The sequence below is a fragment of the Chiloscyllium plagiosum genome, unplaced genomic scaffold (genome assembly GCF_037043375.1).
Source record: "Chiloscyllium plagiosum isolate Xiang-an unplaced genomic scaffold, Cpla_swu_hap1 HiC_scaffold_35, whole genome shotgun sequence".
NCBI classification, from domain to species: Eukaryota; Metazoa; Chordata; class Chondrichthyes; order Orectolobiformes; family Hemiscylliidae; genus Chiloscyllium; species Chiloscyllium plagiosum.
In genome coordinates this window covers 24,362,652-24,390,319 of record NW_028270173.1, presented here as the reverse complement: position 1 = coordinate 24,390,319, position 27,668 = coordinate 24,362,652, and the positions used below count along the sequence as shown (strand labels likewise).

Genomic DNA, 27,668 nt, shown 5'->3' with positions numbered 1-27,668 from the left:
TCTTCTACAATACGGTCCCTCTCGTTCGTAAATACTGAAGAGAAGTACTTGTTCAAGACCTCTCCTATCTCTTCCGACTCAATACAGAGTCTCCCACTACTGTCCTTGATCGGACCTACCCTCGTTCTCGTCATTCTCAGGTTTCTCACATACGCATAAAATGCCTTGGGGTTATCCTTGATCCTATCCGCCAACGATTTTTCATGCCCTCTCTTAGCTCTCCTAATCCCTTTCTTCAGGTCCCTTCTGGCTATCCTGTATCCCTCCACTGCTCTGTCTGAATCCTTTTTCCTCAATCTTATGTAAGCCTCCTTCTTCCTCTTTACCAGACATTCAACCTCTCTCGTCAACCAAGGCTCCCTCACACGACCATTTCTTTCCTGCCTGACAGGTACATACATATCATGGACACGTCGTATCTGCTCTTTGAAAAAGTTCCACATTTCCACCACATCCTTCCCTGACAGCCTATGCTCCCAACGTATGCTCCTCAAATCCTGCCTTACAGCATCGTAATTTCCCTTCCCCCAATTATAAAATCTACCTTGTTGTGCGCACCTACCTCTCTCCATAACCAAGGTGAAAGTCACAGAATTGTGGTCACCATCACCAAAATGTTCACCCACTAACAAGCCCACCACTTGTCCCGGTTCATTACCGAGTACCAAATCCAATATAGCCTCCCCTCTGGTCGGACAATCTACATACTGCGTTAGAAAAGCTTCCTGGACACACTGCACAAACACCGCCCCATCCAATCTACTTGATCTAAAGAGCTTCCAATCAATATTTGGGAAGTTGAAGTCGCCCATGACTACGACCCTGTGGCTTCTGCACCTTTCCAAAATCTATTTCCCAATCTGTTTCTCCACATCTCTGCTGCTATTGGGGGGCCTATAGTAAACACCCAACAAGGTGACTGCACCTTTCCTATTTCTGACTTCAGCCCATACTACCTCCAGAGGCAGATCCCCCTCAAACTTCCTTTCATGTCTTGTGTGGGCTAGAATGTCTGAAGGCAAAAGTTTAGTTCAGCAAGTAACCCTGCAAGGAAAGGGTTAATGTTCACTGAAACTATGCTGCAGCTGGTAGGAGTTCCCAACTGATCAAAGAAATAATCTTGCGCTTGAGTTGCAATTGGAAACACTTAGTAAACACATCCTCAATTCCTCAGATCACTCTCAGGATGGCCACTGCTCCTGCTCTTACCTACGGACTTCTCATCTCAATTTGCACTCACCTCATCCCTTCACTGGGTAAGTATTTGATCGTATTGATGCTGGGATTCTGATCGGATTAACGGCTATGTTGAAGGTCAGGGGCAGGATCAGAGATTCGACTGGGGAAAGGGATAGCACTAAAGTTAAGTTTGGGTTTGGACTATGATTAGAATTGGAATTAAAGTTGTGTTAAAGTTATAGTAAAGGCTAGGGATAATCTTAATGGTCAGCATTAAGATTAAGATTATGACTCAAAATGAGAACAAGGTCATGATAAGGTGAGGGTCAGGGATAGGCGAAAGGTTACATTCAGGTTTCAGCTCTTGGCCAGCATTAGAGTGAAATGTTAGAATTAGGGAAAGGTACAAGAGTAACTGTTTAATTGGGTTATGGTTCAGGTTAAAATAGATTTAGGGTCAGAATCAGTGTCAACAACAAAAACAGAAATTGCTGGAAAAGCTCAGCAGGTCTGGCAAAATCTGTAGAAAGAAATCAGAGTTAATGTTTCAGGTCCTGCGACCCTTCCTCAGAACTGATGGTAGCTAGGAAAATTCCTGATGAAGGGCTTATGCCCGAAACGTCGATTCTCCTGCTCCTCAGATGTTGCCTGACCTGCTGTGATTTTCCAGCACCACACTCTCGACTCCAATCTCCAGCATCCGCAGTCCTCACTTTCTCCTAGCTAGGAAATTGTCAGTTTATATGCAAGTGTTTTAGAGTTTGTGTTTTGGGTTAATGTTGGGATAGGGTTAGGGCGAGGGTTTTGCTCGGGTTTAAGGTTTGAGGTATGGTTAAGGTGAGGTATAGGATTAGGGATGAAGTCAGGGTAATGGTTACTCAGAATGTAGTAAGGGCATGGAATGGCCTGCCTGCAACAGTTGTAGACTCACCAACTTTAAGGGCATTTAAATGGTCATTGGATAGGCATATGGACGAGAATACAATAGTGTAGGATAGATGGGCTAGAGATTGGTTTCACAGGTCAGTGCAACATCGAGGGCCGAAGGGCCTGTACTGCGCTGTAATATTCTATGTTCTATGTTAGGGTTGGGGATGCAGTTAGGATTCAGGTTATGATAGGGTTGGGTTAAGTTTGTGATTGTGATTAGGGTTAATGGTAAGATTAGAATTAGGGTTCAGGTTCGGGTCTAGTTTGAAATAGGATTCCTTAACCAGCTCTCTTTCTCTCACTCACTCTCTCAGGTGTGTTTTATTCAGAAGCTATGAGAGAAACAGGACTGTTAGTTCCCCTTTTCACTACATGATTTTGGTCTAAATAACCAGTCTGAAAAGTTCCATTTCCAAATAGCACTGTGCCTTTCAAATAATGTGTTCCCGCAGCAGAATCAGGTTGTGTATTTTCAAAAGATCTGCAAATGTTTCTAACATTCAATCTTTTTGCTTCATTTTGTGGCTAATGTTCTGTCGAGCATAGAATTGAAGCTTCAGTTACCCCACAGGATTTAACAGATCATCTGCTATACCGCCCTACTGTATCCCCGTGCCCCATGTCACTGGGGACAATCTGAGAGTTTATGTTTTGTGTGGGTTATAATGGCACCTGCAGTAGCACATTGAGAGGATTACACCTTTTACCCCAACAACATAAACAGGAGCTCTGGAGACAAAGTCTCATAAACTAGGAGCTATTCCAGTTCACAAAGAAAGGCAGATTAGTATCCCTACAGTGTGGAAGCAGGTCCTTCGGCCCAACAAGTCCACACCAACCCTCCAAAGAGTAACCCATCCCCCTGACTACTAACCTACACTATGGCTAATTTAGCATAGCCAATTCACCTAAACTGCGCATTTTTGGATCGTGGGAGGAAACCGGAGCACACCCACGCAGACACAGGGCGAATGTGTAAACTCCACACAGACAGTCACCCGAGGCCAGGATTGAGCCCAGGTCAATAAGGGAGCGCCGCACTGTCAGAGGGTCAGTACTGAGGGAGTGCTGTACTGTCAGAGGGTCAGTACTGAGGGAGTGCCGCACTGTCACAGGGTCAGTACTGAGGGAGTGCTGCACTGTCAGAGGGTCAGTACTGAGGGAGTGCCGCACTGTCAGAGGGTCAGTACTGAGGGAGTGCTGCACTGTCAGAGGGTCAGTACTGAGGGAGTGCCGCACTGTCAGAGGGTCAGTACTGAGGGAGTGCCGCACTGTCAGAGGGTCAGTACTGAGGGAGTGCTGCACTGTCAGAGGGTCAGTACTGAGGGAGTGCAGCACTGTCAGAGGGTCAGTACTGAGGGAGTGTTGCACTGTCAGAGGGTCAGTACTGAGGGAGCGCCGCACTGTCAGAGGGTCAGTACTGAGGGAGTGCCAGACTGTCGAAGGGTAGGAACTGAGGGAGTACCATACAATCAGAGGGTCAGTACTGAGGGAGTGCCGCACTGTCACAGGGTCAGTACTGAGGGAGTGCTGCACTGTCAGAGGGTCAGTACTGAGGGAGTGCAGCACTGTCAGAGGGTCAGTACTGAGGGAGTGCAGCACTGTCAGAGGGTCAGTACTGAGGGAGTGCCGGACTGTCGAAGGGTAGGAACTGAGGGAGTACCATACACTCAGAGGGTCAGTACTGAGGGAGTGCTGCACTATCAGAGGGTCGGCACTGAGGGAGTGCTGCTTTTTCGGGTGGCACCATCTTTCCGATGAGGCATTAAATGTGTCTGTGCCTGGAGACTACCCTCGAGTTTTGCCTGTTATTTACCCCAAGGACATTCGTGAAGCCCTGAGTTCCTCACCACCAGCAGCCCCCAGGAAATTGCAAACCCAGGAGTGTCTTGACTGTTTATATCCCTTGTTAAGAAGAGCACCGTGGTGCTGTGTATCTGTGAGAGTGAAACCTGGGACTCTGAGCTCAGGGATCTGATGTTAGATTGGTTTGGGTTTGTTAGCTGGTTTCTGGGGCTGGGCGGCCTGTTGTTTTCTTTGCGAGCACCACTCCAGGTTCAGTGGGCTGTGGCTGTGAGATGGTAATCATCAAGTGTACAGTGTGAGACAGACGTCAGGGCTCCCATCCCTCTCAGTGTGAGATCGAGCGGTGCAGTCTGAGCAAGGCGCCTGTCTGACTCAGCTCAAAGTACTGATGAGGTGGCTGGCGAACACTGTTATGACTGACCGTTGGATTTCCTTTGATCAGCCTGAAAGGGACGGGCTGCTGTGGAGGAAGAGAAAGGTAATCGGTTCGCCCTGACAGATTGCGGTCTGATAGCTCCCACAGCTGCCCTCCTACACCCTGGCGCTGAAACATATATCACATATTTCTGTGACAGAGCGAGAATACGTGCAGGTCCCTGTCACCTGGGGCGGGGGGAAAGAGGGCTCTCACTGTCTCTCACTCTCGGTCTCACCTTCCCCTTTCAGTCCCAGTCCCACCTTCCTGCAATTATGGCCGTCCCCTCACTTTCCCGGTGAACTGGGGGAAAGCAGATTGTGGAGAGAGCAGTTCAGAGCCCACCGTGTTCGTTGGATTCCCACGGACATCGACGGGCAAAGAAAGAGCAGGGTTCCTCCGGTTGTGATGGTTTAACACTTTCATGGTTATTTACGCTACCACTGCACTGGGTCATTAACACTGTACCACTGCACTGGATCATTAACACTGTACCACTGCATTGGGTCATTAACACTGTACCACTGCACTGGGTCATTAACACTGTACCTCTACAGTGGATCATTAACACTGTACCACTGCACTGGGTCATCGGCACTGCAGCTCTGCACTGGGTCATTAACACTGTAGCTCTGCACTGGGTCATTAACACTGTACCTCTACACTGGATCATTAACACTGTACCACTGCACTGGGTCATTAACACTGTACCACTGCACTGGGTCATTAACACTGTACCTCTACACTGCATCATTAACACTGTACCACTGCACTGGGTCATTAACACTGTACGTCTACAGTGGATCATTAACACTGTACCACTGCACTGGGTCATTAACACTGTACCTCTACAGTGGATCATTAACAATGTACCACTGCATTGGGTCATTAACACTGTACCACTGCACTGATCATTAACACTGTACCACTGCACTGGGTCATTAACACTGTACCTCTACACTGGATCATTAACACTGTACCACTGCACTGGGTCATTAACACTGTACCACTGCATTGGGTCATTAACACTGTACCACTGCACTGGATCATTAACACTGTACCACTGCACTGGGTCATTAACACTGTACCTCTACACTGGATCATTAACACTGTACCACTGCACTGGGTCATTAACACTGTACCTCTACACTGGATCATTAACACTGTACCACTGCACTGGATCGTTAACATTGTACCACTGCACTGGGTCATCGGCACTGCAGGTCTGCACTGGATCATTAACACTGTGCCTCTGCACTGGATCGTTAACATTGTACCACTGCACTGGGTCATCGGCACTGCAGGTCTGCACTGGGTCATTAACATTGTACCACTGCACTGGGTCATCGGCACTGCAGCTCTGCACTGGATCATTAACACTGTACCTCTGCACTGGGTCATTAACACTGTACCACTGCACTGAATCATTAACACTGTACCTCTGCACTGGATCATTTATACTGTACCACTGCACTGGATCATCAGCACTGCAGCTCTGCACAGGGTCATTAACATTGTACCACTGCACTGGGTCATTTACACTGTACCACTGCACTGGGTCATCGGCACTGCAGCTCTGCACTGGGTCATTAACACTGTACCACTGCACTGGGTCATTAACACTGTACCACTGCACTGGGTCATCGGCACTGCAGCTCTGCACTGGGTCATTAACACTGTACCACTGCACTGGGTCATTAACACATCAGCTCTGCACTGGGTCATTAACACAGTACCTCTGCACTGGATCATTAACACTGTACCACTGCACTGGGTCATCGGCACTGCAGCTCTGCACTGGGTCATTAACACTGCAGCTCTGCACTGGGTCATTAACACTGTACCACTGCACTGAATCATTAACACTGTACCTCTGCACTGGATCATTTATACTGTACCACTGCACTGGATCATCGGCACTGCAGCTCTGCACTGGGTCATTAACACGGTACCACTGCACTGGGTCATTGGCACTGCAGCTCTGCACTGGGTCATTAACACTGTACCACTGCACTGGGTCATTAACACTGTACGTCTACAGTGGATCATTAACACTGTACCACTGCACTGGGTCATTAACACTGTACCTCTACAGTGGATCATTAACACTGTACCACTGCATTGGGTCATTAACACTGTACCACTGCACTGGATCATTAACACTGTACCACTGCACTGGGTCATTAACACTGTACCTCTACACTGGATCATTAACACTGTACCACTGCACTGGGTCATTAACACTGTACCACTGCATTGGGTCATTAACACTGTACCACTGCACTGGATCATTAACACTGTACCACTGCACTGGGTCATTAACACTGTACCTCTACACTGAATCATTAACACTGTACCACTGCATTGGGTCATTAACACTGTACCACTGCACTGGATCATTAACACTGTACCACTGCACTGGGTCATTAACACTGTACCTCTACACTGGATCATTAACACTGTACCACTGCACTGGGTCATTAACACTGTACCTCTACACTGGATCATTAACACTGTACCACTGCACTGGATCGTTAACATTGTACCACTGCACTGGGTCATCGGCACTGCAGGTCTGCACTGGATCATTAACACTGTGCCTCTGCACTGGATCGTTAACATTGTACCACTGCACTGGGTCATCGGCACTGCAGGTCTGCACTGGGTCATTAACATTGTACCACTGCACTGGGTCATCGGCACTGCAGCTCTGCACTGGATCATTAACACTGTACCTCTGCACTGGGTCATTAACACTGTACCACTGCACTGAATCATTAACACTGTACCTCTGCACTGGATCATTTATACTGTACCACTGCACTGGATCATCGGCACTGCAGCTCTGCACAGGGTCATTAACATTGTACCACTGCACTGGGTCATTTACACTGTACCACTGCACTGGGTCATCGGCACTGCAGCTCTGCACTGGGTCATTAACACTGTACCACTGCACTGGGTCATTAACACTGTACCACTGCACTGGGTCATCGGCACTGCAGCTCTGCACTGGGTCATTAACACTGTACCACTGCACTGGGTCATTAACACATCAGCTCTGCACTGGGCCATTAACACAGTACCTCTGCACTGGATCATTAACACTGTACCACTGCACTGGGTCAACGGCACTGCAGCTCTGCACTGGGTCATTAACACTGCAGCTCTGCACTGGGTCATTAACACTGTACCACTGCACTGAATCATTAACACTGTACCTCTGCACTGGATCATTTATACTGTACCACTGCACTGGATCATCGGCACTGCAGCTCTGCACTGGGTCATTAACACGGTACCACTGCACTGGGTCATCGGCACTGCAGCTCTGCACTGGGTCATTAACACTGTACCACTGCACTGGGTCATCGGCACTGCAGCTCTGCACTGGGTCATTAACACTGTACCACTGCACTGGGTCATTAACACATCAGCTCTGCACTGGATCATTAACACAGTACCTCTGCACTGGATCATTAACACTGTACCACTGCACTGGGTCATCAGCACTGCAGCTCTGCACTGGGTCATTAACACTGCAGCTCTGCACTGGGTCATTAACACTGTACCTCTACACTGGGTCATCGGCACTGCAGCTCTGCACTGGATTATTAACACTGTACCTCTGCACTGGGTCATCAGCACTGCAGCTCTGCATTGAATCAGTAACACTGTACCACTGCACTGGGTCATCGGCACTGCAGCTCTGCACTGGATCACTAACACTGTACCACTGCACTGGACCATTAATACTGTACCCCTGCACTGGATCACTGACACTGTACCACTGCACGGGGCCATCAACACTGCAGCTCTACACTGGATCATTAACATTGCACCACTGCACTGGAACATCAATACTGTACCACTGCACTGGATCATTAACACTGTACCACTGCATGGGGCAATTAACACTGGACCATTGCACTGGATCGTTAACATTACAGCTCTGCACTGGATCAATAACACTGTATTTCTACTCTGGATCATTATCGCTGTACCATTGCACTGGACCATCAACACTGCAGCTCTTTACTGGACCATTAATACTGCACCACTGCACTGGATCATTAACACTGTATCACTGCACTGGATCATTAACACTGTGCCTCTGCATTGGATAGTTAACACTGCAGCTCTGCACTGGATCAATAGCACTATACTATGCACCATATCATTAACACTGTAACTACACTGTACCTCTGCACTGCATTACACTGTACTCCGAATCATGTCATTAACACTGTAACTACACTGTATCTCTGCACTACATTATACTGTACTCTGCACCATGTCATTAACACTGTAACTACACTGTACCTCTGCACTGCATTATTATACTGTATCTCTGCACCATACCATTAACAGTGTAACTACACTGTACCACTCCATTGCATTATTACACTGTACTCTGCACCATATCATTAACACTGTAACTACACTGTACCTCTGCACTGCATTATTACACTGTACACTGCACCATATCATTAACACTGTAACAGCACAGTGCCTCTGCACTGCATTGTTATACTGTACTCTGCACCATACCATTAATAGTGTAACTACACTGTACCTCTGCACTGCATTATTACACTGTACTCTGCACCATATCATTAACACTGTAACTACACTGTATCTCTGCACCATATCATTAACACTGTAACTACACTGCACCTCTGCACTGCATTATTACACCGTACTCTGAACCTTTCCATTCACACTGTAACTACACTGTAACGACACTGTACTCAGCACCATATCATTAACACTGTAACTACACTGTACCTCTGCACTGCATTATTACACTGCACTGTGCACCATATCATTAACACTGTAACTACACTGTACCTCTGCACTGCATTATTACACTGTTCCTCTGCACCATATCATTAACTCTGTAACTACATTCTACTTCTGCACTGCATTATTACACTATACTCTGCACTATATCATTAACACTGTAACTACACTGTTCCTCTGCATTGCAATATTACACTGTACCTCTGCACCATATCACTAACACTGTAACTACTCTGTAACGCGGCACTGCATTATAACACAGTAATCTGTGCCATATCTTTAATACTGTAACTACACTGTACCTCTTCACTGCGTTATTACACTGTGCTCTGCACCATATAGTTAACACTGTAACTACACTGTACCTCTGCACTGCATTATTACACTGTACACTGCACAATATAATTAACATTGTAACTACACTGTAGCTCTGCACCATATCATTAACACTGTAACTACACTGTACCTCTGCATCATATCATTAAAACTGTAACTACACTGTTCCTCTGTACTGCATTATTACACTGTACCTCTGCACCATATCACTAACACTGTAACTACACTGTAACGCGGCACTGCATTATAACACAGTAATCTGTGCCATATCTTTAACACTGTACATCTGCACTGCGTTATTACACTGTATTCTGCACCATGTAGTTAACACTGTAACTACACTGTACCTCTGCACCATATCATTAACACTGCAACTACACTGTACCTCTGCACTGCTTTATTACACGGTTGCTCCGCACCATATCATTAACTCTGTAACTTCATTCTACTTCTGCACTGCATTATTACACCGTAATCTGCACCATATCATTAACACTGTAAATACACTGTAATCTGCACTGTACTATTACACTGTACACTGCACCATATCATTAACACTGTAACTACACTGTACCTCTGCACTATGTTATTACACTGTGCTCTGCACTATATCATTAACACTGTAACTACACTGTACCTCTGCACCATATCATTAAAACTGTAACTACACTGTTCCTCTGCACTGCATTATTACACTGTACCTCTGCACCATATCACTAACACTGTAACTACACTGTAACACGGCACTGTATTATAACACAGTAATCTGTGCCATATCTTTAATACTGTAACTACACTGTACATCTGCACTGCGTTATTACACTGTACTCTGCACCATATAGTTAACACTGTAACTACACTGTACCTCTGCACCATATCATTAACACTGTAACTACACTGTACCTCTGCACTGCATTATTACACTGTACTCTGCACTATATCATTAGCACTATAACTACACTGTACCTCTGCACTGCATTATTACACTGTACTCTGCACCTTATCATTAACACTGTAACTACACTGTACCTCTGCACTGCATTATTACACTGTACTCTGCACCATATCATTAACACGGTAACTACACTGTATCTCTGCACCATATCATTAACACTGTAACTACACTGTGCCTCTGCAATGCATTATTACACTGTACTCTGCCCCATATCATTAACATTGTAACTACACTGTACCTCTGCATCATATCATTAACACTGTAACTACACTGTACCTTTGCACCATATCATTAACTCTGTAACTGCATTGTACCTCTGCACTGCATTATTACACAGTAATCTGCACTATATCATTAGCACTGTAACTACACTGTACCTCTGCAATGCATTATTACACTGTACTCTGCACCATATCATTAACATTGTAACTGCACTGTACCTCTGCACTATATCATTAACACTGTAACTACATTGTACCTCTGCACTGCATTATTACACAGTAATCTGCACCATATCATTAACACTATAACTACACTGCACCTCTGCACTGCATTATTATACTGTACATGTGCACCATATCATTAACACTGTAACTACATTGTACCTCTTTTTACCATAGCATTAACACTGTAACTACACTGTACCTCTGTAATGCATTATTACACTGTAACTCTGCACCATATCAGTAACACTGTAACTACACTGTACCTCTGTACTGCATTATTACACAGTAATCTGCTCCATATCATTAAAACTGTAACTATACTGTAAATCTGCATTATATCATTAACACTGTCACTAAACTTTATCTCTGCACTGGATTAATATACAGTAATCTGCACCATATCGTTAACACTGTAGCTACACTGTACCTCTCCACTGAATTATTGCACTGTACTCTGCACCATATCATTAACACTGTAACTACACTGTACCTCTGCACTATATCATTAACACTGTAACTAAACTGTACCCCTGCACTGTATTATTGCACTGTACTCTGCATCATACATTAACGCTGTAACTAAACTGTACCTCTGCACTATATCATTAACACTGTAACTAAACTGTACCTCTGCACTGCATTATTATACAGTAATCTGCACTATATCATTAACACTGTAACTACACTGTACCTCTGCGCTGCATTATTATACTGTACATGTGCACCATATCATTAACACTGTAACTATACTGTACCTCTGCACTGCATTATTACACAGTAATCTGTGCCATATCATTAACACTGTAACTGCACTGTACCTCTGCACCATATCATTAACACTGTCACTACACTGTACCTCTGCACTATATCATTAACACTGTAACTAAACTGTACCTCTGCACTGCATTATTATACAGTAATCTGCACCATATCATTAACACTGTAGCTACACTGTACCTCTTCATTGAATTATTACACTCTACCTCTGGACCATATCATTAACACTGTAACTACACTGTACCTCTGCACTGCATTGTTACACAGTAATCTGCACCATATCATTAACACTGTAACTACACTGTACCTCTGCACTGTATTATTACGCTGTACTCTGCACCATATCATTAACATTGTAACTACACTGTACCTCTGCACCATATCATTAACACTGCAACTACACTGTACCTCTGCACTGCATTATTATACTGTAAATCTGCACCTTATCATTATCACTGTAACTACACTGTACCTCTGCTTTGCATTATTATACTGTAGCTGTGCACCATATCATTAGCATTGTAACTACATTGTACCTCTGCACTGCATTATTGCACTGTACCTCTGCACAATATCATTGACACTGTAACTACAGAGTACAACTACACTGTATTATTATACTGTACTCAACACCGTATCATTAAAACTGTAACTACACTGTACTTCTGCACTGCGTTATTAAACTGTACTCTGCACTATATCATTAACACTGTAACTACACTGTACCTCTGCACTGCATTATTATACTGTACATGTGCACCATATCATTAACATTGTAACTACACTGTACCTCTGCACTGCATTATTATACTGTACCTCTGCACCATATCATTAACACGGCAACTACACTGTACTTCTGGCCTGCATTATTATACTGTACTCAGCATCATATCATTAACACTGTGACTACACTGTAACCTCTGCACTGCATTATTAGACTGTGACTCTACACCATATCATTAACACTGTAACTGCACTATACCTCTACTCTGCATTATTCCACTGTACCTCCGCACAATATCATTGACACTGTAACTACACTGTACCTCTGCACTGCATTATTATACTGTAAATCTGCACCATATCATTAACACTGTAACTACATTGTACCTCTGCATGGCATTATTACACAGTAATCTGCACCATATCATTAACACTGTAACTGCACTGTACCTCTGCACCATATCATTAACACTGTCACTACACTGTACCTCTACACTATATCATTAACACTGTAACTAAACTGTACCTCTGCACTGCATTATTATACAGTAATCTGCACCATATCATTAACACTGTAACTACACTGTAGCTACACTGTACCTCTCCACTGCATTATTACACTGTACTCTGCACCATATCATTAACACTGTAAGTACACGGTACCTCTGCAATGCATTATTACACTGTACTCTGCCCCATATCATTAACGCTGTAACTACACTGTACCTCTGCACCATATCATTAACATGGTAACTACACAGTACTTCTGCACTGCGTTGTTACACTGTACCTCCGCACCATATCATTAACACTGTAACTAAACTGTACCCCTGCACTGCACTATTACACTGTACCTCTGCACCGTATCATTAACACTGTAACTACACTGTACCTCTCCACTATTATTACACCGTACTCTGCACCATATTATTAACACTGTAACCACACTGTACCTCTGCACTGCATTATTACACTGTACGTGGCACGGTGGCACAGTGGTTAGCAGTGTTGCCTCACAGCGACAGAGACCCGGGTTCAATTCCCGACTCAGGAGACTGACTGTGTGGAGTTTGCACATTCTCCCCGTGTCTGCGTGGGTTTCCTCCGGGTGCTCCGGTTTCCTCCCACAGTCCTAAGATGTGCAGGTCAGGTGAATTGGCCATGCTAAATTGTCCTGGAGTGTTAGGTGAAGGGGTAAATGTAGGGGTATGGGTGGGTTGCGCTTCGCCGGGTGGGTGTGGACTTGTTGGCCCGAAGGGCCTGTTTCCACACTGTAATGTAATCTAATCTAATATCATTAACACTGTAACTACACTGTACCTCAGCACCATAGCATTAACACTGTAACTAAACTGTACCTCTGCACTGCACTATTACACTGTACCTCTGCACCATATCATTAACACTGTAACTACACTGTTCCTCTCCACTGTATTATTACACCGTACTCTGCACCATATTATTAACACTGTAACTACACTGTACCTCTGCACTGCATTATTATACTGTACCTCTGCACAATATCATTAACACTGTAACTACACTGTACCTCTGCACTGCATTATTACACTGTACTTCTGCACAATATCATTAACACTGTAACTACACTGCACCTCTGCACTATATCATTAATACTGTACCTCTGCACTGCATTATTACACTGTACCTCTGCACAATATCATTGACACTGTAACTACAGAGTACCACTACACTGTATTATTATACTGTACTCAACACCATATAGTTAACACTGTAACTACACTGTACCTCTGCACAATATCACTGATCTGTAACTACAGAGTACCTCTGCACTGTATTATTATACTGTACTCAACACCATATCATTAACACTGCAACTACACTGTACCTCTGTACTGCATTATTATACTGTACATGTGGGCGGCACGGTGGCACAGTGGTTAGCACTGCTGCCTCACAGCGCCAGAGACCCGGGTTCAATTCCCGCCTCAGGCGACTGACTGTGTGGAGTTTGCACGTTCTCCCCATGTCTGCGTGGGTTTCCTCCGGGTGCTCCGGTTTCCTCCCACAGTCTAAAGATGTGCAGGTCAGGTGAATTGGCCATGCTAAATTGCCCGTAGTGTTCGGTAAGGGGTAAATGTAGGGGTATGGGTGGGTTGCGCTTCGGCAGGTCGGTGTGGACTTGTTGGGCCGAAGGGCCTGTTTCCACACTGTAAGTAATCTAATCTAATCTAATCTAATCTAATCTAATCTAATCTAATGTGCACCATATCATTAACACTGTAACTACACTGTATCTCTGCACTGCATTATTACACTGTACTCTGCACTATATCATTAACACTGCAACTACACTGCACCTCTGCACTGCATTATTATACTGTACTCAGCATCATATCATTAACTCTGTAACTACACTGTAACCTCTGCACTGCATTATTATACTGTGACTCTACACCATATCATTAACACTGTAACTACACTGTACCTCTGCACTGCATTATTAAACTGTACCTGTGCACCATATCATTAACACTGTAACTGCACTGTACCTCTGCACTTGGTTATTATACTGTACCTGTGCTCCTTACCAGTAACACTGTAACTACACTGTATCTCTCCAGTGCATTATTACACTGTACCTCTCCACAATATCATTGACTGTAACTACAGAGTTCCTCTGCACTGCATTATTTTACTGTACTCAACACTATATCATTTGGGGGAGACACTAAATGAATATTTTGCATCAGTATTTACTGTGGAAAAGGATATGGAAGATATAGACTGTAGGGAAATAAATGGTGACATCTTGCAAAATGTCCAGATTACAGAGGAGGAAGTGCTGGATGAGGTGCCGGAAGACTGGAGGTTGGCAAACGTGGTGCCACTGTTTAAGAAGGGTAGTAAAGACAAGCCAGGGAACTGTAGACCGAGCCTGACCTCGGTGGTGGGCAAGTTGTTGGAGGGAATCCTGAGGGACAGGATGTACATGTATTTGGAAAGGCAAGGACTGATTAGGGATAGTCAGCATAGCTTTGTGCGTGGGAAATCATGTCTCACAAACTTGATTGAGCTTTTTGAAGAAGTAACAAAGAAGATTGATGAGGGCAGAGCAGTAGATGTGATCTATATGGACTTCAGTAAGGCATTCGACAAGGTTCCCCATGGGAGACTGATTAGCAAGGTTAGATCTCATGGAATACAGGGAGAACTAGCCATTTGGATACAGAACTGGCTCAAAGGTAGAAGACAGAGGGTGGTGGTGGAGGGTTGTTTTTCAGATTGGAGGTCTGTGACCAGGGAGTGCCACAAGGATCGGTGCTGGGCCCTCTACTTTTTGTCATTTACATAAATGATTTGGATGCGAGCAGAAGAGGTACAGTTAGTAAGTTTGCAGATGACACCAAAATTGGAGGTGTAGTGGACAGCGAAGAGGGTTACCTCATTACAACAGGATCTGGACCAGATGGGCCAATGAGCTGAGAAGTGGCAGATGGAGTTTAATTCAGATAAATGCAAGGTACTGCATTTTGGGAAAGCAAATTTTAGAAGGACTTATACACTTAATGGTAAGGTCCTAAGGAGTGTTGCTGAACAAAGAGACCTTGGAGTACAGGTTCATAGCTCCTTGAAAGTGGAGTTGCAGATAGATAGGATAGTGAAGGCGGCATTTGGTATGCTTTCCTTTATTGGTCAGAGTATTGAGTACAGGAGTTGGGAGGTCATGTTGCTGCTGTACAGGACATTGGTTAGGCCACTGTTGGAATATTGCGTGCAATTCTGGTCTCCTTCCTATCGGAAAGATGTTGTGAAACTTGAAAGGGTTCAGAAAAGATTTACAAGGATGTTGCCAGGGTTGGGGGATTTGAGCTACAGGGAGAGGCTGAACAGGCTGGGGCTGTTTTCCCTGGAGCGTCGGAGGCTGAGGAGTGACCTTATAGAGGTTTACAAAATTATGAGGGGCATGGATAGGATAAATAGACAAAGTCTTTTCCCTGGGGTCGGGGAGTCCAGAACTAGAGGGCATAGGTTTAGGGTGAGAGGGGAAAGATATAAAAGAGACCTAAGGGGCAACTTTTTCACGCATCGGGTGGTACGTGTATGGAATGAGCTGCCAGAGGAAGTAGTGGAGGCTGGTACAATTGCAACATTTAAGAAGCATTTGGATGGGTATATGAATAGGAAGGGTTTAGAGGGATATGGGCCAGGTGTTGGCAGGTGGGACTAGATTGGGTTGGGATATCTGGTCAGCATGGACGGGTTGGACCGAAGGGTTTGTTTCCATGCTGTACATCTCTATGACTCTATTGACACTGCAACTACACTGTACCTCTGCACTGCATTATTATACTGTTCCTGTGTATCCTACCAATAACACTGTAATTTGACTGTACCTCTGCACTGCATTATTGTACTGTACCTGTGCACCTTAACAGTAACACTGTAACTGCACTGTACCTTTGCACTGTTTATTAAATTACACTGCATTATTATGCTGTACCTGTGCACCTTACCAGTAACATTGTAACTGCACAGTATCTCTCCACTGTATTATTAATCTATACCTCTGCATCCTACTATTAACAATGTATCTGCACTGTACTTCTGCACTGTGTCGTTATACTGTGCTCCTGCACCATATCATTAAAACTGGAACTGTATTGTATCATTATATTGTATCTCTGCACCATATCATTAACATTGTATCAGCACTGTGCCTCTGCACTGTATCATTACACTTTACTTCTGCACCCTAACATTGCCGCTGTAATTGTATTGTGCCTTTGCACTGTATCATTACACTGTACTTCTGCACCCTAACATTGCCGCTGTAATTGTATTGTGCCTTTGCACTGTATCATTACACTGTGCCTCTTTACCCTAAAATTAGCACTGGAACTGCACTGTGCCATTACACTGTATCCGTACCCTGTGCCACCTGTACTTTATCTCTTCATTCTATCTCTACACCATGCTTCCACAGTTTAGTTCTGGACATGCCACCATATGTTATTGGTTATTCCCCATTACAAGTGTGTGCTGCACATGTTCAGGAAGTGATGTGTACTGTTGGCTGCCAGCCAGCAGTAATGTGTTCCTTTTCACTTGCTTTCCTTTTCACTCATGCTCCTTTATGGGGCAACATGGAATCGTTACGGCACAGAAAGAGGCCATTTGGTCCATTGTGCCTGATGGTTCTGTTCCCTCGTGCCAATCCTACCATTTCTCCATATCCCTGCACACCACTTCTATCCATTACCCTGTCGAATGCTTCAATTGAACCTGTCTTCACCACATTTTCAGGCAGTAGATTCCATAGTCTGGATTAGAGTGTTGCTGGAAAAGGGCATCAATGTGGACTTCACCAGTTTCCTCATTTCCCCTCCTCCCCGCCCACCTTACCCCAGTTCCAACCTTCCAGCTCAGCACCATCCTCATGACCTGTCCTACCTGCCAATCTCCCTTCCCACCCATCCACTCCACCCTCCTCCCTGACCTATCACCTCCATCCCCACCCCCATTCACCTATTGTACTCTTTGCTACCTTCTCCCCAGCCCCACCCTCCTCCCACTTATCTCTCCACCCTGAAGGGTCCTGGCCTCCATTCCTGATGAAGGGCTTTTGCCCAAAACGTCGATTTTCCTGCTCCTCGGATGCTGCCTGACCTGCTGTGCTTTCCCAGCACCACTCTAATCAAAACTCTGGTTTCCAGCATCTGCAGTCCTCACTTTTGCCTAGTAGATTCCATACCCTTACCACTCACTGCGTGAAATAATTTTTTCTTACATTACCCTCGCCTCATTTGCGCATCACTTTAACTCAATGCCCTCTCATTCTCTTTCTTTTTACAAATGGGAACAGCTTCTCCCTATCTTCTCTATCTAGCCCACTCATAATTTTGTAAATCTCTAAATATATCTCCTCACAAACTTCCTCTAATGAAAACAGTCCCAATGTCTTTAATCTATTCTCATCACTGAATTTTCTCTTTCCTGTTACCATTATTGACGGAAAAGCGCAGCAGGTCAGGCAGCATCCAAGGAGCAGGAGAATCGGCGTTTCGGGCATGAGCCCTTCTTCAGGAGCTCATGCCCGAAACGTCGATTCTCCTGCTCCTTGGATGCTGCCTGACCTGCTGCGCTTTTCCAGCAACACATTTTCAGCTCTGATCTCCAGCATCTGCAGTCCTCACTTTCTCCTGTTACCATTATTGTCACTGTCACTTCTGCAATGTCCCCAATGCATTCACACCTTTCCTTCAAGCTGGATGCAATACTCCAGCTGAGATCAAACAGGTATCCTGTACAGGAACAGAGGCTGGCACTGAGACTCATCCAGTCCCAATTAACTGTTCCTTTTTGCTTTCAAATCTATAAGAGTTGACATTAAACCATACATGCTTTCAAAATATTTTTTTTTTAAACTAGATAGGTCCAAGGAATTAAAACTCAAATTCTCTTGCCGTGATGTTGTTATTAAACAGGAAACCATGCGTTTGTAAATCGAACCATTTTTGCTGTATATGGGGAGAAACTCCAGCTGCCCTGTTCTGTACCTCATGGAAAGAATAAAGCAATAAGTCGATGGCTTCTGGTAAGTGTCTTTCTGGGTGGTTCTTGGTGCTAGGTATTGCTCAAGGGCAGTGTTTGGAGGTAAACACTTTGCTGTACTTGCTTACTTTAAGCTTACACTCAGTAATAATGCATCCTCATTCCTGAATCAGAAGGTTTCAGCCCCACTCCCAGGACTTGAGCCCAAAATCAAAGCTCTCACTTCCTGTGCCGTGCTGTGGGAGTGCTGCAGTGTCCAAAGAGCTTTCGGATGAGATATTAAACTCTCTCCACCTTCATAAGGGAATTTGGAAGACTACATGGCAATTATTTCAAAAGTGACTGGGGGATTTTCCTCCTTATGCCGGCTAATGTTTGTCCTTTAAACTGTGACCGCTGGGACATCATAACCAGAGCATGTGGGATCTCGTGGTGTCAAAAAATTATTCCACATTGTACACATTGACTATCGCTCTGCAGGAGTTACTCAGGGTAGTGTCCTAGGCCCAGCCATCTTCAGCTGCTTCGTCAATGGCCTTCCCTCCATCAGAAGATCAGATGTGGGGATGTTTGCTGATTATTGCACAGTGTTCAGCACCATCCGCGACTCCTCAGGCGCTGAATCAGCTCATGTCCATATGCAGCAAGACACAGATAATATCCAAGTTTCGGTTTACAAGTGTCACGGAGCATTCACACAACAGTGACCATGTCCAAACAGAGAGAATCTAACCTTGACATTCAATGGCATTGCCACCAATGAAGCCTTTATGACTAATAGTTTGGTGTTGCCATTGACAAGAAACTCAAATGGACTAGCTATACAAATACTATGGCTACAAGAGTAGGTCAGAATAGGAATACTGCAGTGAGTAACTCACCCCCTGACTCCCCAAAGCCTGTCCACCATCTACAAGGCACAAGTCAAGGGGTGTGATGGAATACTTCCCACTTGCCTGGATGGGTGCAGCTCCAACAAGACTCAAGAAGTTTGACACCATTCAGGAGAAAGCTTGATTGGCATCACATCCACAAACATCCACTCCCTCCACCGCCAACACTCAGTAGCAGTAGTGTGTACCATTGACAAGATGCCCTGCAGAAATCCACTATTTCGACAGAAACTTCCAGTTCTACGCCCTCTTCCATCGAGAAGGACAATGGCAGCAGGTATGTGGGAACACTACTGCCTGCAAGCAGCCCTGAAGACTCTCACCATCCTCATGTCCCTTCACTTTCAATGGACCAAAATCTTGGTACTTCCTTCCTGAGTGTCTCCACAGCACATGGACAGCAGTGGTTGAAGAAGGTAGTTCATGCTCACCCTGGGAAGGCCAATAAATGCTGACCCAGCCAGCAATGCCTACATCCCATGAATGACGTTTTAAAAACATTTTTAGAAGTACTGATTTGGCTGTAAGGTTAGGCAATAACCTAATGGTATTGTCACTGGACTATTAACCCAGAAACTTAGCTAATGTTCTGGAGAGCTGGGCTTGAATCCCACCATATCAGATGGTGGAACTAGAATTCAATTAAAAATACCTGGAATTAAGAGTCTAATGATGGTCATGAAACTATTGTCAATTGATGGAAAAGCCTGTCTGGTGTCCTTTAGGGAAAGAGATCTGGCACCCTCATCTGGTCTGGCCTACACGTGACTCCAGACCTACAGCAATGTGTTTGACTCTGCCCTCTGATATGGCCTGCCAAGCCACTCAGTTGTATCAATCACTACAAAGTCTCGACACGAGGCTTTGGGAAGTCCCAGATTTGTAAAAGGCGCTCTCTCTGTTTCACAGAGGGTCTGGTTGCAAATACTGACCGTGAAATCAGAAGAACTCCTGGGGACATTATACTTGGCTGCCCCATCCTTGTTTCAGAGATCCGTTCATGCAGCTGGGTTGCTGCCTATGCATTTGGCACCCATGGACCTCTTCTCCTTTAGAGAGTAGGCACTTGAGATGCAGTGGTAATGTCCCTACCTCTGGGCCACGTGGTCTACCAGAACTGTCCAAAAGGGTAAATTAAAAATAATATAAAACTTACCTCTTTTACTCTAATATCTCCTAATGTGGCTCCGTGTCAAGATTTGGCGATGGCCGCTCCTGTGTTAAGGGCCTGTAGAAGACCTTGCTATGCTAAGGGTGATATATCAATGCAAGTTGTTGTTGTTGTGATCCTTCGAGCTGCTATTTCGATGGTCGGATTTCTAGCGGGCAACCTTGACCTCTCGTTGCGTGCTTCTATTCCCCCAGAAAACTTGCTCCATGAAGCCATGGAAGGAGATTGCCAGGATAAAGGGAGATGAGGTGCAGAGCAATGAGAGTCACTTTCAGATGCTGGGCGGTGGGACCCTGCTGATCCGATCGGTGGGCATTGAGGATCAAGGACTGTTCAAATGCGGAGTGGTGGAGGAAGGATTGGAGACCTTCTCGGTGACCAATGTCTCGGTCTTCAGTGAGTACAGCGCCTGCTTGTTATGAGGGATAGCGTGTTGCGATCTGATCAGGCAAACCAGGGCAGGACGTGGACAGTTATTGGTAGGGCACTGGGGAGTGAGGTTGAATAAAAAGACCCGAGAGGTGCACAATTCTTTAAAAGTTGCGTCACATGTAGATAGTGGTAAGGAAGTCAATTAGTACACCTACCTTCACTGGTCAGTACACTGAGTGTATGAGTTGGGACTTCATATGATGGTTGGTGAGGCCACTTTTGGAACACTGCCGACAATTCTGGCTGCCTTGCTATGGGAAGGATGTTGAAAAATTTTAAAGATTGCAGAAAAGATTTACAAGGATCTTGCCAAGGTTGGAGGGCTTGAGTTACAGCGAGAGGCTGAACAGGCTGGGGCTATTTTCCATGGAGCACCAAGGTCCGAGGGGTGACCTTAAAGAGGTTTGTAAAATTCTGAGGGGCATGGATAGGGTGAATAGCCAAAATCTTTTTCCTAGGGTGGAGAAGTCCAAAACGAGAGGGCATAGTTTTAGGGTGAAAAGGGAAAGATTTAAAAGGGACCAAAAGGACAACGTTTGAACTCAGACGGTGGTGCGTGTATGGAATGAGCTGCCAGAGGAAGTGGTGGAGGCTGGTACAATTACAGCATGTCAAAGGCATCTGGAGGGTATATGAGTAGGATTTAGAGGGATATGGGCCAAGTGCTGGCAAATGGGAATAGATTGATTTAGGATATCTGATCGACATGGACGGAGTTGGATTGAAGGGTCTATTTCTGTGTTGTATGACTCCTTGACTATGACGCTGATTAATTGAAAACCCTTTAATAGCTTCATACATCTCTGCCAATCTTTAAGTCCTTTTCCCATACACAAGGAGCTCCTTCAATTTATTTTCAGATCTCCAAAGGCTGAGGGATCCGTTGAAAACGCTATAGCTGTGACCGATTTTTTTTGTTGAGCCAAACAATTGGAAACATCAAATTATTACAAAACATTATGGATGGTATTGTGGATCATTTATGATCTAATCGAGTGAGCGAAGGTTTCACAAAGGCAGGTTGGCACAGTTTGGCTTTGCTTCCTTGTATTGCCATTGTGATAACACTGTATAATATGGTATTATCATTTGGGAATTTGGACGTTAAAGTAGGTGTAGAAATAGCTGCACGCTATTTGAATAGTGAGTCCCTCTGGAAGATAAAAGGACGGAACAGTAGTATATTCCATAATATGTTGCTCTAATTCATGGTTAGGCCCGAAGTCTTAGCAGACACAATTGCTCAGAAGTTGCAATCTTGAGACAGTCTTTCAATCGCTCTTTCCAATAGACTTTCTTGAACTGAGAGGGGATTCTTTTTAGAAATGAGGATGATCCATCGGATATCATGTTTGTAGAAGGCTTCCCTCTGCCTCAGTCAAATCTTAGCAAATTTCGCATCAACTGAACCAAAAGGAAAAGCAAGCATTCTTCCAAGCCTCTTGCTCCTTAAAGCCAATCTCTTCCAAACCAGGAAGTGTCTATGGTAAAGTAAATAGGTATCACCAGTCACCAGTCATGTGACTTCCAGGCAGGAAATGAATCTCTAATATACACAGTGAACATTCAGGTGGAAACCACACCAGGTAGATCAACAAAACCTGAAATCAACTTCTTGTTTTCAAAATCCCCCAAAACGTAAGTCTTCCAAAAAATATTAAACAGAAAGCATCTTAGCAAAAACTTCATCCACCAATCTGACTTTGGACAATGAAATCCCAGCTCAACACTCCCCACAGTCAGTTCCTTCTGCAACATATTTGACCGTTACTTCAAACTCTTTGTGAGTTCCTTTGGTCCTCAGAGGTAGTTTCTACGATGGATACATTGAGCAATAGACGTATGGACCATCGGACAGACACAAACCCTTAGTCAAAGTGATTAATCTGTAAATAAATTGATGGATGATAGGGAGACAGAAGGGCAAAAGGATGGAGGGACACGGAGTATTAGATGGAAGGATTGATCAATAATTAATAAATTGGTGGATAGATTGATTGATTGAAGTACAAACAGATTGAGGAGGTGGAGTCCAGGAAGGGAGCATCTAATCGACTGTGGATAGACAGATGTAGAATGTTATATAGATCAATGGATATAGAGACAGGAAAAACATCTGCAGTCATTTTTCTATTAACCATAAGATATTTGTGAGTTGTGGAAGTGTGGTGAGTAACTGTGACAGACTTCCTTCTGACAAAGGTTAACAGAACTATGTTAATTTGCAGAATCGCCTATCAAGCCTCAGCTGACAAAAAGCTACTTGACTTCTACTGTAGGAAGACATTCCGAGGTAATAATGATTTATTAATTAATGCAATAATTAATCCTACCATGGCAGACCACAATATTTGAATTCAATAGAAATCTGGAATTAAGAGTTTAATGATAACCTTGAGACCTTTGTTGATTGTTGAAACAAACCCATCTGATTCCTTCAGAGCAGCAAGCTTATGTCTTTACCAGATCTGGCCTGCACATGACTCCAGACCCATAGCAATATGCTTAACTGAGCAAACCATGAATGTTATGTCAAACTGCTATCTCAAAGGAATTAAACTGCATGGATTGTTGGCATCAACCAAGTGAGCAAAAAAGGTATACAGTCAGGAGCGGGTCCTCAATATTGACGCTGGACCTCATGATGTCACAGAGCCAAATGAGTAAGGTAACATTCTGCAGATTGTTACATACCCTTCTTCACATTGAGGATACCCTCCATTATGTTCTTCAGCCATTCACCATGATAAATAAGATGGAAATCGAATAGATCTAGCAACTCAAGACTGAGCCACCAGACAGCGATGTGGTAATTGACATCAACAGCAGCAGAACTGTAATCCAGCACAATCTCTGTCTTTATGGTCCAGCGTATCACCCACTGAAACAATTTTCCTCAACTCTAGTTCAACGGAGAGTGCAGCAGGCATACCTGAAGCTGAAGTGTCAATCCTGGCACAAAGGAAGGTGGTTTTTATTGCTGGAGATCAGCCATCTCGTCTCTGCAAGAGTTCCTCAGTGTAGAATCCTCGGCCCAACCATCTTCAGTTGTTTCATCGATGACTTTCCCTCCACCATAAGGTCAGAGGTGGGGATGTTCATCGATGATTGCACAATGTTCAGTTACCATTCGCAACTCCTCAGATACTGAAGCAGTCCCTGTCTAAAAACAGGAATACTTGGACAACATCTAGGTTTGAGCTAACATATGGCAAGTAAAGCACATGCTAAAGGAGCAAAGTTAGGCAATCTATTGGAGTTAAAGGCAGAAAGGTGGATTCTGGAAAAGTACCCAAGGATTGGAAAGCTGAGAGTATGACAAAAAGGGAGGGAGGCAAAAAGTGGTTAACTCTCGACCGATTAGCCAACACCTTTTGTTGGAAAAATATTGGAATCAATTATGAAGGATGCAAGAGCAGTGCATCCTGGGGGTTACCATTGACCAGAAACTGAGCCAGACCCGCAATCAAAGCTGAAAGAGCAGGTCAGAAGCTAGGAATCCAACAGGAAGTCTCTCATTTCCTGACTCCCCAGAGTTTGTCCACCATCTATCAAAAAGGCGCAAGTCAAGAGTGTATTGGAATACACCCTACTTGCCTGGGTAAGCGCAGTTCCAACAACACTCAAGAAGCTCAACAACATCCAAGACAAAGCAGCCCACTTGATTGGCACCACATCCACAAATATTCACTCCCTCCACCAATGACATGCAACAGCAGTGAATACCATCTATAGGATGCACTGCAGAAATTCTCCAAGCCTCCTTAGACAGCACCTCCTAAACCCACTTCCGTCGAGAAGGACAAGGGCGGCAGATGCATGGGAACACCAACACAAGCAAGTTCCCCTCCCAACCACTCATCAACCTGACTTGGAAATATTCTGCCGTTCCTTCATTGTCGTTGGGTCCAAATCCTGGGACTCCCTCCCTAATCATATTGTGAGTCTACCTGCCGCACAGAAACCGCACCATTAACTCGGTGAAAGATGCCCAAAACCTGTCGGTCTTCCAGAACAAGGAGTTGACCCAGACCGGATGTTGCAGACTGGCACACCCCACGGTTCAGGACTACGTGCTGAGGGAGGCACTAAAGCTTGGAGCAGCTGCTGCCAAGGGGCAGTGGGGAAAGACCACTGTCTGATGGCTTCCTGCTGAAGGTAAATGGGGGTCAATTCAGTTAGCGGACTCTCCTAGGGCCTCAATGCATGTAAATATACTCTTGTATGTGTAAGAGAGGTCATTGGTTTGTTGGAGTAGAGTCAAACTCCAATGTTTGTTTGTTTACTTGATATGCAACTGTCCAGAATCAAACTGCACTTGTGACAAATACAAAGAGTTTTTTTTATGGGTGAAGTATATTTTTAAAATAATAAAGACACAGACTGCAAGGACGCAAGAAGCTCATCACCACCTTCGTAAGGGAACCTGGGATGGGCCATAAATGCTGATTGATCAGACAAATGGATCTAACGGAGGTTGCCTCCTTAGCAAGTTGAATAAAAGCTCCCCATTCCCCTTGGCTGACCTTTCTCACCTTGATCAGCCCAATCTGACGCTGAATAATACATTTTTCCACCGCCTGCCTTCAACTTTATGTCTCTTTTTCCACAGATTGGGAAGTGTGTCGCAAAGGATGGCTATCCTGTCGGTAACATTACCTGGTATAAAAATGGCAAAGTGATGTTTGCCAACGGAAACGGTGAGATACCTGTGGATCCAACGCTGCCTTTCCTTTTCAGTCCCTCCTTAGGGCTCATCCCTTTGGGGCTACACGGTGGCTCAGTGGTTAGCACTGCTGCCTCATAGTGCCAGGGACCCGGGTTCGATTCCCACCTTGGGTGACTGTCTGTGTGGAGTCTGCACATTCTCCCCGTGTCTGCGTGGGTTTCCTCCGGGTGCTCCGGTTTCCTCCCACACTCCAAAGGATGTGCAGGCCAAGTGAATTGGCCATGCTAAATTGTCCCACAGTGTTAGGTGCATTAGTCAGGGGTAAATATAGGTTAGGGGAATGGGTCTGGCTGCATTATCCTTAGGAGGGTCAGTGTGGACTTATTGGCACTTTGGGCCCTGTGTCCATTCTGTAGGTAATCTAATCTTTGTCCCTCCATTGTCTCCTCCCAACCCACCAAACCTCCTACAGATCGGGCCTCTTTAGCATACCCAATTTCATTAGAAATGGGCAATAGAAGTTGGTCTGGTCAGTGGGCTCACATCCTATGTTGCCTTGCCATGTCAGGCATCACAAGCTTGGGATAACAACCTTAGCTGGAGTCCAAGAGCATTTAGGAAGCAGCCCCTAAAGTAAGCGAACAGGGAACGGCCCTGAACCTGCTCGCATTTCCATTGTACATTCTCTGGTACATTCCAGACAGAGCTGTGACAGTGTAATGGAGGAAGGGCCGAGGAGGCTCCGGTTGCCGCGGCGATGGCGAAATGGGTTTAAGTTCCCTCGGTAACTTTCTCCAGTTGCAGCACAGGAGCGGGCCTGTTACCTGAGGAGCATGCTGTGTCGTATCTCCTTCATGCCCGTGAAAGAGGAATCCTGCGGTGACTCACTGCGGGAGTGTTCCGCAACAACACAGGTTTTGCCCCGGCTTCCTAAATGTTTACCGATAATATTTGACTAACAGGGGAATGTCACATTCTGCTCGACTGGGCTTAAGAAATGCACTTTGAACACTTCGATGTTGTGAGCACTAGGCTGGAACAACAACAAGCTCACACTTGTATGTGTTAAAATGCTCCAAGGGTAGAAATTTATATAGCACCTTTCGTGAACACACGGCCTACTCCCAAAGCACTCTCCCGCCAAGTGAGTACTGATTGAAGGGTTGCCGTATTGTGGAACAGCTGAATTGTGCACAGCAAGCTCCCACACACAGCAATATCGAGATGGTCTGCATTGGATGAGATTCGTGATGTGGAAGTGCCAGTGTTGGACTGGGATGGACAAAGTTAAAAGTCAAACAGCGCCAGGCTATTGTTTATAGTGCTTCCAAACAAACCTGTTGGGCTATAACCTCATGTTGTGTGACTTTTAATTTTTGGACATGAGGTTGTAATCAAGGAATGTCTGATAAATGTTCAAATAAACTAAGGATTCTGGAAAAGCTTGGCAGGTCAGGCAGCATCTTTGGGAAGGAGTTAACAGGCGCTCGTAAACTAGAATCCCTGGGCATGTTCTGGGGTCTATGGGGTGAATCGCACCATAGCAGATGGTGAAATTCGGATTCAGTTATAAGGTAAGGCCCCATGGCTAACGTGGAA

The 27,668-nt window shown here is 44.9% G+C and overlaps 1 protein-coding gene across 3 annotated transcripts in view; it reads left to right on the top strand.

The window, feature by feature from the left end:
* The first annotated feature begins 1,122 nt into the window (after window positions 1–1,122).
* The window catches only part of LOC122547490 (CD166 antigen-like), a 54,132-nt gene continuing 27,586 nt past the window's right edge, over window positions 1,123–27,668 (top strand). For 2 of the 3 annotated variants that reach the window (XM_087979387.1, XM_087979386.1), the window contains exons 1-5: window positions 1,147–1,256; window positions 18,838–18,947; window positions 21,163–21,364; window positions 23,629–23,693; window positions 26,013–26,100. In XM_087979387.1, coding sequence (XP_087835513.1) covers window positions 1,187–1,256; window positions 18,838–18,947; window positions 21,163–21,364; window positions 23,629–23,693; window positions 26,013–26,100 — 535 coding nt within the window. In that variant the 5' untranslated portion in view covers window positions 1,147–1,186. Of the gene's footprint in view, window positions 1,257–18,837; window positions 18,948–21,162; window positions 21,365–23,628; window positions 23,694–26,012; window positions 26,101–27,668 lie in introns of all 3 variants that reach the window. The other variant, XM_087979388.1, reaches the window with a different exon arrangement.